Raw genomic sequence first — 13795 nt, 5'->3', positions numbered from 1 at the left:
CAATTAGACGAATCAACATCGTGAGTCAACTTCGGGAAACGAATAACAGTCTTGCCCCGTTACAGGCGCTCGGTGAAAATTTCCTTTGTTACTGTCAGAAAAGAAAATGCTCGCGAAAATATTTCTCTGTGTTAAATTACTTTGGCGGCATGCGTCGAGTTCCACGCTTATTCTTCTCTTAATTATGCTTTACTGATGCTTAATTAAGTGGAACGTCGTTACATGGAATGTCGCGGTTATTTGATACATCTTAATGTGACATTCAAATCTCTCTATATTCTTATTTAAAAATCATATCTCAGGTGAAAATACTATTATTAATAGATGAATTACGAACGGGATTTATTGCGATAATTATTGCGTAGAATAAATCAAAATTATGAGACTATTAGTTTTAGCAGTCTGGCTAATACTAGGCTATGCATAAGGGTAGTTGAGACAGTTACATCTGATAGGATATTAAGGAAGAATACCTCTCTCAAGCGAACCGGTGATGTTATATATAATAAAGTTATGCTATTAAATTAATCTCTGACGTGAATTATATTAGACATGTACGTATATAGAACGACGATTCAAATCAAGATAAGATGAAGACGTGACACGATGTCTCATGTGAAATGATACTATTAAATTATAATGATTATCAATTTTATTATAGAAATAGAAAAATTATTTTAAACTAATCAACATTCTCTCATTAGAATATATCGGTAAAATATATAGAATAATTATTATTCTGTCAATTTGTTTGCTATTTGAGAGCTTATAAATAATCAATAAATAATTCACTAAAACACGAAATATATCATTTAATGATATATAACGGGACCAGCTGTATCTGATTTATCGCAAATTCGCCGTTTGAAAAATAATATGTTTTATTCAGAGAATGGATACGTAATATCCATTGTACGGGAAGAAAAGAAGAGATACATCCATCATTTCTATTTCGTAATTTTCACCTCATGTTTAGATCAAACATCGTATTCTGTATCGCGCGTCCGCTCGTTTCTCGAAAATGGATTCCTATCCCGCCTCGACGAGTTCAAAAATATACCCCGCCGCGTCGCCCTCCCCCTCGTTTCTCCGCTCGTTTTCAGATAGGTGGACCTACGCACGGGGAAACGAACGAGGCACGAGGGACTCCTCCGGATTTCGATTATCGTCGATAACTCGGCTGGATGTATCCCTTCCATACTAGCATCGTTTCCCGAATTCCCTCGTCCCTCCGCTCATCCCTCCCTCCCTACTCTCTCTCTCTCCTCCCTCCTTTCTCTTCCTTTTTTACATCTCCATCTCAAATTTTATTTGACTCTACCTTTCTCTCTTTCTTTTATTATTACTCCTTTTTATTTTGCCTCTGCATTCGATTTGTCCCGAATTACTTTATTGGGTATATTACATTCTCTCGTCTTTGTTTTCGTGACGTGTAAACAGAGATGTGGCAAGTTTCGCGTTCAAAATTATTAGATATTAATTGTGAATTTTGGAAGTGAGATTATCTTGGAATTATCTTATCATTTTATTATTATTAAATTAATATAACAAAGATTGCTTAATGAGATGTAAAATGTATACTATAGTGAAAAAGATATGTTGAATTATTTTTTAACCTTGATTTATTTTTTTTCCTTTCAGAATGCTCGTTTCCAGCGAGATGGGAAGGCAAGTGGTTCCAAAGTGGCGTGAGGCAATCAATAGAGATACTCAAGAACGAGTTATCAACCAAGGGCAGGTGCTTGCACAACGAAGGCGACAAGTTTCTTCTAGTAGATCAGTAAGTAATTGAATGCCACATTTTCTTATTTTACAAAATTAAATAATAAAAGATTATGGTAAATAAAAATACTTTAACTAATTATTATAAATAAATTTAAAAAAAAATGAATTCTAATTAGCTTTCTATTGTGTATTAGATTGTCTTCAGATAATAAATCCAATAAATAGGATAAAGCCTTTTATGATATTACTTTCAAAATGACCAGTATCTTTAGATATTAAAGAAACGTGTAACTTAATGTCTTTTATAAAAAGCCACAGATATTTGTATATATATTTTTCATCTATGTAATTGTATTGTAATAAATAATTAAGCAATAGAAGACCGATATCTTTCGAACCAATCCGATATTGGTTTCTTCAGACATTATAATGAAATTAAAAAGCTATCCGCATTGCAGCTATCATATTTATTTTAATCTCTTTGAGCGCATCCCGCAAGCAATTGTAGCGAGACAATTTTTACTGTGGAAATTTTCTATGGAATTATATACAGTACGATTCACTGATAACATGTATAGAATATATGTATCCAATCGATCAAAGCCTTAGTTACTAAAGCTAATATAGCGATATCGTTCAACCGAATAACCTGGATCTTTTTTTCATCGACTAGCGGTTTATTCAATTCCACAGAAATGGCAGTGTATCGTTTCAAAAGCACTGTAAACTTTTTCAGATTTTTTTACAAGGAATTTAATGCAAATAATACATAAAAAAGATAAATCTGTTCTCAGAAAGTTTAAAAATCTTTCGTTTATAATAAAAGTACTTGTCTATGAGAGATAGAATTGCGATCCGTAAAATAAGTTACGATCGACGAAAAAGTTAGAAACGCAATTTTTTTTTTTCACGAAAATACAAACAACACGCGGCTCTAAAAATTAATCTAACGAAACTTTGACAAAAGAGCACAGCTTGTTGTATTTCGTTAAATTGTAATGAAATTATATAATGAAGTTAACATGATAAAATGAATATATTGTGTAATTGCGATATTTTTAAATTATTAAACTTTATCAAAGGGAGATTACAAAAGAGAAAAAAAGATATGATATTAATATTAAAATCATTTTGCTGGAAAGATTGACATTCAATCAGAATATGTCTGTGATTATATGATTAATAATAATAATTATATACAGATTTTTTCTATTTTCAATCACTGTTTTTCTCATTTAATTTTATCATAAATTATTATTAACGAAATTGTTGACATAATTTTTTAATTTTAATGATTGCGTGTTAAAAATATATTATTATTCAAATCTTCTCATTTTATTATCTGTTTAATTTCAATGCGAGAGTGGAAGTCGAGTATCAAACGAAGAATGCAATTTAATGTAGAGTTCTTTATTTTTTTCTTTCAGAAAATCATGCTATCGCTGCGTCGTCATTCACGAGAAGCACCCCAACGTTCTTCAGTACAAAGAGAGTAAGTACGAAAAAAATAGTGAAAACAAGTCGCATTGCTTGGCGTCGTTGTTATTTCGCGGGATTAATAACGATCTCCTCGAAAGACCGTTCGTTCATTAGAATACCGATCGTTAATTAAAAGCTCGGCACGATGACGGGACGAGAAGAAAGGGAAAATGCCGAGGGAGTCGTAGCGTCTGAAATTATTCCTTGAACGTAGAATTTAACGATCTGCCGCGTCCGTTGCGAATAACGATGAACGCGATGTTAGAAAACCCGTTACTCGTTATGTTAGAAAACCGTTTCTCTAATTCCGCCCCGCGATTTACCAGTCTCGTTTATCGCATAAAGGAGATCGGGAACGTCATTCAGCCTTCTATAGATATTCCTTTTCCATCCGCCTCATTAATGCTTCGTTTAACCGGAGCGAAGAGACGAATTCATTGAAACGCGATAATAATTCCTAACAAAATTTTGCCGTTAGTAATTAAATAAATAAAACTATATATTATCTTTTTATAAAAATTGTCGTAAAATTTTAATTTATACACTTTTTTTTTTTTTTTACAATCTAGAAATATATTTTTCTTCTGCAGTTTTATCGATTATCGAGCGCGACGATACGAGCACCAAGAACTAGCTAGAAGTTTCGTCTACCGGATACGATAGCAGGCGGGCTACTACTGCATCCGACTCTCGGGCAGAGAAAAGAGAGAGAGAAAGAGAAAGAAAAAAACGCAGGTCAACATGTACGAGCGGAAAAAGTGCGCGACAGCGTCCGCGCTGGATCCGCCTCCTACGTCTCGCGTCGGCATTTTTCGACGATTTGTCAAAGTCCCCCGTTTTTCTTCTCTCCTCTCTCGTCGTTTTATCGGGCTTTAATCTGCATAGTGTCACGCCGCGAGCGCCGTCGCTCGCAGACTGCCTTCGTTGTGAGCACAGTTTGTCGCCGGGAAAAATGGGAAGAGCCCGATGAACGCGAACGCGCGCCTAGTCCTGTCCTCCCACGCGCGAATCCCACGCAACTCGGTTGCGAAAACGTCAAAGCACGGACGAGCGAAACGTCGAAGCGCGAATGCAATATTTCCTCAGACGACATATATTTTATTAAAGAAACGTGAATTTTGTGCTTTTGCGATGTCGAGCAGCCGAAAACTCAGCGTGTCTGCACGCTGTACGTGCCAATGAAATTTTTTTCCCCATTCAATAAATGTGTGACGTATACAATAATAATGTTGATAAAATTTTTATATATCAGAATTTTTTCGAAAAGTTTACTGTTGTTTACACTAAGTGTTTTTTAATATTTTATTTTTATTTTTATTTTTAGTTTAATGAATGAAGTTATATAAATCTTTAACTATATTTTTTTAAATTAGATATAACTATTTTTGATTTAAAAAAAAAAAAAACCTGCGATTGACGTATATCTGAATTTTCCTATCGCATCGTTTATAAATTCTAAATAATTGTTAAGAAAGAAACGCGTGTGAAGAAACAGTCTAAAGGCGCTGAAAGTATTCGCATTAGAAGAGAAGCTTTAAGCGCTCCGAGAAGGAGCTCGGGCGCCGCCAATAAAGAGGTAGACTAAAGACAAAAGTCTTTTGCTCGATTTTTCGCTGGCCGCGGGTAACACCTGCGTGCAGAAAAGTTAAGTCTTTTGCGGGGGTGCCCGCCATTTTTCCGCGGCGCGCGCGGAGAAAGAAATGGAGGGAAATATCCTCGGTTAAACTTCCACCGCGAGTATGAACTTGCTACTCAGGAAGATTCGTCATCGTCCAACCTCGACCTTCTTTCTCTCTTCCGCCAATGACTGCCGAGACTACTTCAATCCCCTTCTCCTCTCCCCCGTCTTTCCCGTGTCGCCGACGATATAAGAACTTTTCGTTAGCCGGCAAAATTTTTATTAACGTCGTGATTCCTCTGGGAGTGAGTCTCGTAAAAAGAGATGTAACTGCGATTATCGTTGGCTCGTTCGAAAAATGATACGCGTCGTAGCGAAAGATTTGCTGCCGCGGAACTTTTCCGAGAGCGAAGTGAACCAAGTAATAGGACGGCTTGTGGAGGCTTTCATTCACTTTACGTTGTACGAGTGATACGTTATCATCAGCGATATGAAATCCGATAACGGCGATATTGCGTTCGAGAAAATTGAAGTTTCCACGATGACACGACCTCTAATCACGATATCTTTTGAACGAATCTTGTAACGATACAAATTTCACAGATTTGCCGATTTATATGAATCAAGATGAGAATAAATGTTTTAAACACATGTTAATTTATATGCGTAAATTTCTTTCTTGCCAAATAAAATTGTTCGCTTTCCTGTTTATACAACTATAAAAAAAAATGCTATAAAGTAAAGTAAATTTTGTATTAAATATCTTCATAAATAAATTTGTCTCTCGAAACGAGAAATTGAGATTTATATTGTGTCTGTACTTAATGTGTTTAAAATAAATTTATTAATCATATTTAAAGTATTTCTCGTTTATAACACATAAATTATCTGCCGTTTTTTTTTTTTTCTATCATTTAATGTATTTCTCTCATATCGTTTATGCTACGCATTTAATATGCGATGCCACGTTTCCGAATAATGGATATGTTTCTGTCGGAAAATCTGGGCCGCGAATTTATGAAGCGATGAATAAAATCTATGTATCATATTATTAATATAAAATGTATGTATTATAAAACAGTACCATTTAATTTCAATTAATTTCTTCTTGCAGCTTATTGCCACAGTAGAAATTCTCTGGCGTCTCTCTGCTCGTATATTACGGGCGATGCGTTGCTATACTCTATGTTTCGCGAGGAGGCATCTCCCGTAGCGTGCCCTTTTCGCGGACCCATGACCTTCTCGTACAATCGAGGCCACGGTACGTGTTCGAATCCGCCGAGCAACGTCGACACCTGTACAGATGACAGCAGACTTCTCTTCAAATACCAGGCCTGTCCCGATGTATCCGCTTCGGAGAGTGCAGGTAAGAAATATATTCTTTGTTTATTGAAAGCTTGATATGTGTTCTATAAGAGAGCTACTTGTGTCTACGTATTAGAGAATTTCGAGCTTTGAATCATAACATTGAGAAAAAAATGGTTAATTAAAAACGTGCTTCTTGAGAAATAACAATTGTGCAATTTTTTAATTGATAATTTTATAGCTTACGGAAAAAGTAAATAAATGTATAGTGGTTGCTTACACAAGAATTACAAGGCACTCTTGACTCTCAGAAAGTCTATGACGAAAAAAAGAACAAGTATACAGTACGTCTAAGCTTTTTTCCTCTCTTTTTCCATCTATCATCGCACTCCCTTTTTATCTAGCTACATTCTTTGACAAATCTAGCGCACATTTTGCTTTAACAAAAATGTTAGCAATAAATTTTTCTGTTATATACTCAATAAAGATAAAATTCTAAAGTATTAAAGATTAAAAGTTTCTGTATCTTTTTTGAATGAATTTAACACTTACATACTATTAAACATATGTGAGAGTTGTGTTTTTATATTTATTATATAATATGTTTGTTTTACAAGAATGTTGCTTTGAAACATTCGGTATATTACAAATTATGTAAATACGATGCGTGTAATCATATTATTATACAATTATGTTAATACTTTCCCTTTATAATCTATATGCCCTTTGATACAACGCAATATAATATTTTACATAATTTATAATAACGTAATGAGTATTGCACAAGGAAATTTTAGCCGCGAATATTCTGTATTTTCATATTATTATAACATTCTCATCTTCTGTTACATAAATTTAGATAAAATATAGCTCATAAGATACTCGATAGCAGCCGAGTGAAATCTTTGTTTGAAAGTTAATCGATGATTAATTGGCACAGTTTAGTAATGGAGTGTTAGTAGTGAGGCTTATTAGCGTGATTGGTCTCATGCGAGTAGTCACTTGGGCGATCCCGATAAATCGTCCCATCAGTTTGCATATCTTGCACGCTTCAATTAAACACTTGTTACTCGATGGATTCGCATTTAATAGCATGACGCAATGAGATTTGTAGTCAATATCGGGTTTATGCATCTACTTTTGGCTGACGTGTGTTCGATTTAATATATTATAGCATATAATCGATGCTGACGAGATCTAGTTCACTTCATTTAAGCTATCGTAGCGTTATCAATTACAGCAAGATACATTGTAGAATGTATGGCTGGTGTCTAAATATTTATCAATCCTATCGATTCTACTATTAGAATGGCTATCACACTGCCATTAGATAGGAAATAAGAAAATAAAATATTTGTTTAACGAATATCCAATTAATGATTACATCAAAGAAAAGTAGCAGTACACGTTTATGCTCGCGTTATATTTGGATATTTAAATTATTACGAATTAAAATATTTATTTGCAGAGTCGTCCATGATGCTTTTTGCAAAATAATTTGCATTTGTACACATGCTGCAGGTATATGCTTCAAAGAAAATCCAGCATGTTAAAAAACTTGCATACGTACATGTGTATTATTTCGTGTCATTATAGCTTTTCATGTTTTATCACGAAAAAAATTACGGAATATCAAATATTTTTCTCTTCATAATATAAAATTATTGGGCTTCTTGCCTCTTGTGCGATCGCCTTTCGGAAGAAACAGAATTCCAAACGAATATTTTCCAAAAAAAAGAAGAAAGAAAAAAATAAAAACTGGTGCTGCATTTTTTTTATTTTTTTTTTTTTACAGCCATTGCTTTTTCTGTAATTTTGCAATACCTGCACATATATTTTTGATAACACGACGGATTATAAGAGTCTATACACATCGTATAAATACAGCGAACGATGTGAACGAAAGAATCAGACTAGCTGTGTGCGGCTTTATATACCTGCATTTTCTTCTATTTTTCTCGTCGCGTTTGATCGGATTTACTTTCGATGCGCTTTGGTCCCGCGTTTTCAAACACTCATCAAAATGGAAACGATTTCGGGCGAAATCTAACCGGCGAATCGTAGCCTTTAACGAGCACTTTGCGGAGAAAAAAAAAAAAAAGCAGTTGCGAGTCGGTCAGGCGGCAGATTTTTCGGAATTAAATCGGCGCACAGATATTGCGGTCCTTTCATCCTGAATCCTACCATTTACGCGAGAAAGGGAACATCATCAACGCCTTCCCTATATTTTCCCTGCTTCGACAACCTGTTGAGAAACCGATTTATTGCATGATGTATCGTTATCGGCAAACGCAGCGTAGAATAGATGAAATCCGCGTTTTAAAATTTCTGTAATTCGATGTAATGGTTAAAGCATAGAGAATCGGTTTTATATCGCCCGAGTATTTTCTGAATTTCCTGACACGTAATATTTTATCTAACGCTCGAACACTTCGTTCACTATCGAATCGATTTGATTTAAGAAAAGTATATAAATATAAAGAGAAATGTAATGTAATTATTGAAAGCTGGTAATTTTTGCATATTGCAAAAATAAGGCTGTTGTCGAAAGTAATTTTATTCTGTCGTTGGAAAACAATTTTTAAATTTTAATTGCCATTATACTGAAGAGAATTGAGTGTTATAAATAATAATATATTATTTCTTATAATTAATTTATCGATTTTCTTTTCAATGTTGTGGCTCACTCGCATAAGAGCCGCGTTTGCATTCAAAGAAGCGAAAAATCGCAGTTTTCGCCGGACGCTTTGACGGTGACGAGCGATGCGGAGAAAAACGAAGGCGAGGGTGCACAGAGGGAAAGCACCTGGAGTAAAGTCCAGAGGAATAAGGCTTTTCTTTTTTCAAGCGGCACCTCTCTCTCAAATTACTCGGAGATCAAAAAACCGACTCCACACGGCGGTCGAAGGAGAAGATAAAAAGGCGCCGCTCGCGGTGACGGTAAAAGAGCGAGCCGTAAGAAAGAGAGTCGTCCTCGAGAAGAAGAGAGAGGCAGACTTTTGCGCGAGATATGTGATTTAGATACGCGCTTTCAGAATCATGCTCCGACTACCTCTATTCCGAGGCTCTAGATCTTTAGAGCGAGGAGGACATAAAGGACGGAGAAGAAGGGGAGAAAGAGGAGAGGGCGAGCCGCCGAAGCGAACTTACGGGCGGCTTCTGGACGATAATATCTCTCGCTCTTTGCGCCTTCTTTCCGGCCACGCCTCGAGAGTTTCGGTACCGAACCGATAATTGTCGGTCTCGTCGCCGTGTGGAAGCCGGGGATCTCTGGAAAGCGGTGACAGCCCAGAGAGAATCCCGGTATCCCGTTTTTCACGCGAAAATCTTCCGGAAAGCTCCCGCTCTCGCCGACGAGTAGTCGATCGCTCGCGCCGTCAGGTCTCTTTCCTCGCTTCTTCTTCTCCTCCTCTACGTTCATCTGTCTTCCTCCGACCGACCTTTTCCGTCCGTCGTTGAATGTCCCGGGATGGCAGGAGGGGGGGGGGGGGGGGGGTCTTTCCCAATGGCGCTTTAAGGAGCGCTCTGGGAAGCGTCTTTACGACGCCAGGCCGGCGGACGCTGCGCTCGAAACATTTTTGCGGCGAATAAACGCTGTCCGGTGATATCTTTGGAACCTACATACTCCGGATCTATCGGATGTCTTTCAACCGCCCGATCCTTTGACGAATTTTATAGGTCAGCGTTTTCTTAACGGGAATTTGTATATCGAGATAGTTCCGTATGTGTCACGTACAAAGTAAAAATTTTCCGGATCCAGAGAAAAAGCTCTTTTATATCGAAGTCAATTTTTTTTTTTTTTTATTGCATATTACATTGCATAACATGGCATGACTTTGCGGAGAATGTTTTCAAAAATTTACGAAATAAATGCGTTATAATCCGTATCGAAAGAAAAGGATTGTTTAAAAATTTAAGAAATGGTTGTTTAAAAATTTAATTTTTTCTTCACCGTAATTGTTTCTTTGAGTCTCTTTTACGAGAAGAAACAACTACTTTTTCTCTTTACGGCTTTAACATTCCCGATAGATTCGATCCCTTGTATCGAGTATATACAGAAAGCAGACATAAAAATATAATCTTTGAATTTTGTCAAAGTCACGTTCTCTTTGGTGTACACATTTCGATATCTATACATGTATACTTTTTCTTATTACAACACAGCATATAATCAAGCTTAAATAATATCAAAGCCAACAATTGTAAACATTAGCAGAATTCAATCGACATAAATTGAATCTTTTCCTTGTTTTTAATTTCTCTTATACATTCTTCTTTTATCTTTTCAAGTGTAAATTTGTTTCAAAGATTTGAACCTTTGATATCCCTCTTTTATCGGTTTCTATCGTCAAAGAACAATTGTAACAAGTTTTAAATTATATGGAAACAATTCAAGGAAATAGATAAATAAACGTAAATATATAAAAGATAAATCATTTAACAATAAAGTATGTTTAAAGAGTTTATTAAATAAATTAAATAAATTAAATTTGAAAAGAGTTGCAAAATGATTTAATATTTGAGAAAAGTGCTTTTTATAATGCAATGAATTTATTATTTCAGCGTTAAGATTATTAAAAATAAGAGCCTGCTATGTATATATATATATATATATATATATATATATATATATATATAGTGATTATATTCAACTCTCATAGGAATCCGATGTATCTCTTTCGTTCACTCTCCTATCGATTATCATGAGCTCGCAGATGTGTTTTCATTAAAATTGCACGCTGCGAATAAAAATCCAGCAGCGAAGTGGAAATGGATATCGAAGTACGGCCTGCGGGCAATGGTCAGTAATCGCGGTTGCGTTTTTCGCACGGAAATCACATGACGATCGTCCGTCTGCGATCACTGCAGGACGTTCGCTACCGCACCCGCACGTTTCCCTCATCTTTTTGTTCCCTCCGCTTTTTCTCGTACGTTTGCATTGGCCCGTTTCTTCAATAGCGCTTCCACAAGTGCTATCGAAATCCTCTCTACGAGGCGGTGCTTTTGCAAATGCTTGATAATGGCCGAGAGAGAGTTGCCAAATCGAGCATTAAGCTTTAGCCGCGAGGTATTGTATTATATCAACACTATCAAGTTAGCAGAGCATTATCAGAGCAGCCAATGTTATTTTGCGATCCGAAAGGCCAGTTAATCAGTGAATATGTGACATTTTTTTTTTATTCGTAGAAATTTGCGCAAAATTATATTAACTTTAATATTATCGATATAGGTGGTGGAATTTATTAATTTATTTTTCCGAACGAAGCGAATAAAAGCGAGATAGAAGCAATTACAATACGAATCCAACGACGATCTCATTCGATTTTCCATCGATAACCATGGATGTTAAAAAATTCTCATAGCAACTCTTTAAAGAGCTAAAATATACATTTTCAAGAGATTCCTCGAGAATTGCTTTCTCAAACAATACGACTATTAAGTGAACATCATCAGCTTTCCCATCAATTCTTTATCTAGCGGATGGTTTTACCATGCGGAGAATCGTTCTCGCAGAATAAAACTTTGAGATGTACATCGGGCTAAAGCTATGGCCGCGCTAAAAGCGAGTCTAGCGTGTAAAACGCCTGAAACTTCGAAAGCACGTTTAGCGCTCCGAGCGTCAAACTCAAATTCATTTAATTTTGTTGCTCCAGACAGTTTAAACATAGGAGCACGCGCACAGTGTCAGGCCGCAACCGTGCTTCACCATTATCTTGTAACACGCTTCGAAACGCGCTAAATGCGCTTTCGAAGTTTCAAATGCTTTACACGCTAGACTCGCGCTTTCTGCGCTCTCGCGCACGCTTTAAGAGCACACGATGTACAGATTTAAACGCTCTTAATGCCAGTTGAGTGCCGTTGACAGTCTGTTAGTTTTGCATGCAAAGACTTTGTCAATATCGCGCTGCACACTTTCACAGAGGATTTAAGAAAGATTAGAAAGTTCTCCTTAACAATTATTTCAAGAATTCTGACTACTTGAATAATTAAATGAGAAAAAGTTAATTAAAATTATCTAGCAATTTATAGATAAAAAATAGCTTGTCCACAAAATTTCGAGCCGATAATGACCGGTACATTTTACATAATATATAATTTTCATATACAATTTCTATTAAAAAAATTAATTATTTGGGATATTATTTATATTTATAAATAAAAATAAAAGAATTATTTGAATTTTCTGGCATGAAATTTTATTTATACTATATAAATATTGAATAAATTTTAAAATAATATATGTATATATTTCATTAAATTTTCTTATAAGGTTTTTAAATTTTTATAAAATATATAATATCGTTCCCTCGAGAAATAATATTATATTTCAAAAAATTTAATTTTACTACATACAATGTATTAATCAGTGAAGTGTAGACGTACTAATACATTGCCGGTCAAGAATGCGTTCGAAAAAGCCATCTTGACACTTGTCACTTAGACGATTTCTCTATTAGCGGTTTTGGGAAGTTGACCTGGCTTACTCAAAACTATTGTTAGCCTCACTAATTTCAAGATGGATATTTTTTCGTTTGTTTCAGTGGAGGAACTGGAATGCCTGGCCACCTGGAAGGAGGGTAGCAGCCGTTACTTGGTCGGCCGCCTGCATCACGGCCACGCGTCCAGCAACGAGGATCGATACCGATGCTTCGTGTACGAGAAGGCCGGCCAGACGGTGCAGGGTAACTTGAACAGGGCCGCCATGGGCATGGGTGCCATGGATCATGAGGTCGCTCTGCCGGGCGGACCGGTGCCCGAGGGCTCCGCCGAGGTATACCGGGTGGCACAGAGCGGCGACGCCACGTGCAACGGTCTGTTCAGTCCCATGGAGGGCTCCCGGACGATGACGTTGAGGAAAGGTGAGTCCGATAATGTGTCTATGTGTTTTAACTCCGTAACGATGAAGTTTTTATTCATATCACATCACATTTCTTTACAACGTGATTGTTGAGTTATTTATGTTAGCTTTTACATTATGAAATTGACGATATTTCAATTTTTAATACTAGAATAACTATGTTTATTGATTATTTTTTGTCTCATTTTGACATATTAACCCGATTGTTAGTCACTCACGTTTATACATGATTCGATAAAATTGAAATATGTTTGAGTTTGATATGTAAAATAAATGTTCAGTCGTTCATTTAAATAGTCTCTTTCAAATTAATTTGTCGTACTCCGAGATGTAGGTTATTTCTTTTATTTAATTCGTTATTCTAGCTTGAACGCCTCGTTAAAAATAAATATAATTTAGCACACATCAATGTTAAGAAGGAAGTTATATATAATTAAGAATGTTAAAGGTTTTATACAAATTTCATCTGATTTAAATACGTCGATGTGAAATTAGGCATAAATCGATAACAAATGATGAATATATAAAGAATCATTACATATCAAATGCCAATATATGCTCGTTGTTGGATAATTAATAATAATAATGGCTGCGTGTTCGAAGCTCTCGCGTGGCGCAAGGTAGATATATTTTTAGCGGGTGGAAAAGTTATGGCAGTTAAAAAATGTTTAATTATCATGAGATATCGCATGGTAATAAATCGTATCAACGGATCGTGTCTCCCATCTCTAGCTGTACGATTCATCATCGTTAAAATTTTTTCATTTGTACCGCTCTCGTGGATTTTAATTATTACAGTGTAAATACGT

General features: G+C 35.8%; 2 protein-coding genes across 7 annotated transcripts in view; both read left to right on the top strand.

The window, feature by feature from the left end:
- Nucleotides 1-13795, top strand: part of LOC126852565 (cystinosin homolog) — a 266934-nt gene that overhangs the window by 169053 nt on the left and 84086 nt on the right. The window lies entirely within an intron of this gene.
- Nucleotides 1-13795, top strand: part of LOC126852525 (uncharacterized) — a 229668-nt gene that overhangs the window by 169149 nt on the left and 46724 nt on the right. For all 6 annotated transcript variants that reach the window (XM_050597410.1, XM_050597409.1, XM_050597413.1 and 3 more), the window contains 4 exons: nt 1642-1780; nt 3153-3217; nt 5937-6188; nt 12670-12987. In XM_050597410.1, coding sequence (XP_050453367.1) covers nt 1642-1780; nt 3153-3217; nt 5937-6188; nt 12670-12987 — 774 coding nt within the window. The remainder of the gene's footprint in view (nt 1-1641; nt 1781-3152; nt 3218-5936; nt 6189-12669; nt 12988-13795) is intronic.

This window comes from Cataglyphis hispanica, chromosome 10, assembly GCF_021464435.1.
Source record: "Cataglyphis hispanica isolate Lineage 1 chromosome 10, ULB_Chis1_1.0, whole genome shotgun sequence".
Taxonomy (NCBI): domain Eukaryota; kingdom Metazoa; phylum Arthropoda; class Insecta; order Hymenoptera; family Formicidae; genus Cataglyphis; species Cataglyphis hispanica.
This window is presented reverse-complemented; position numbering and strand designations above follow the sequence as displayed.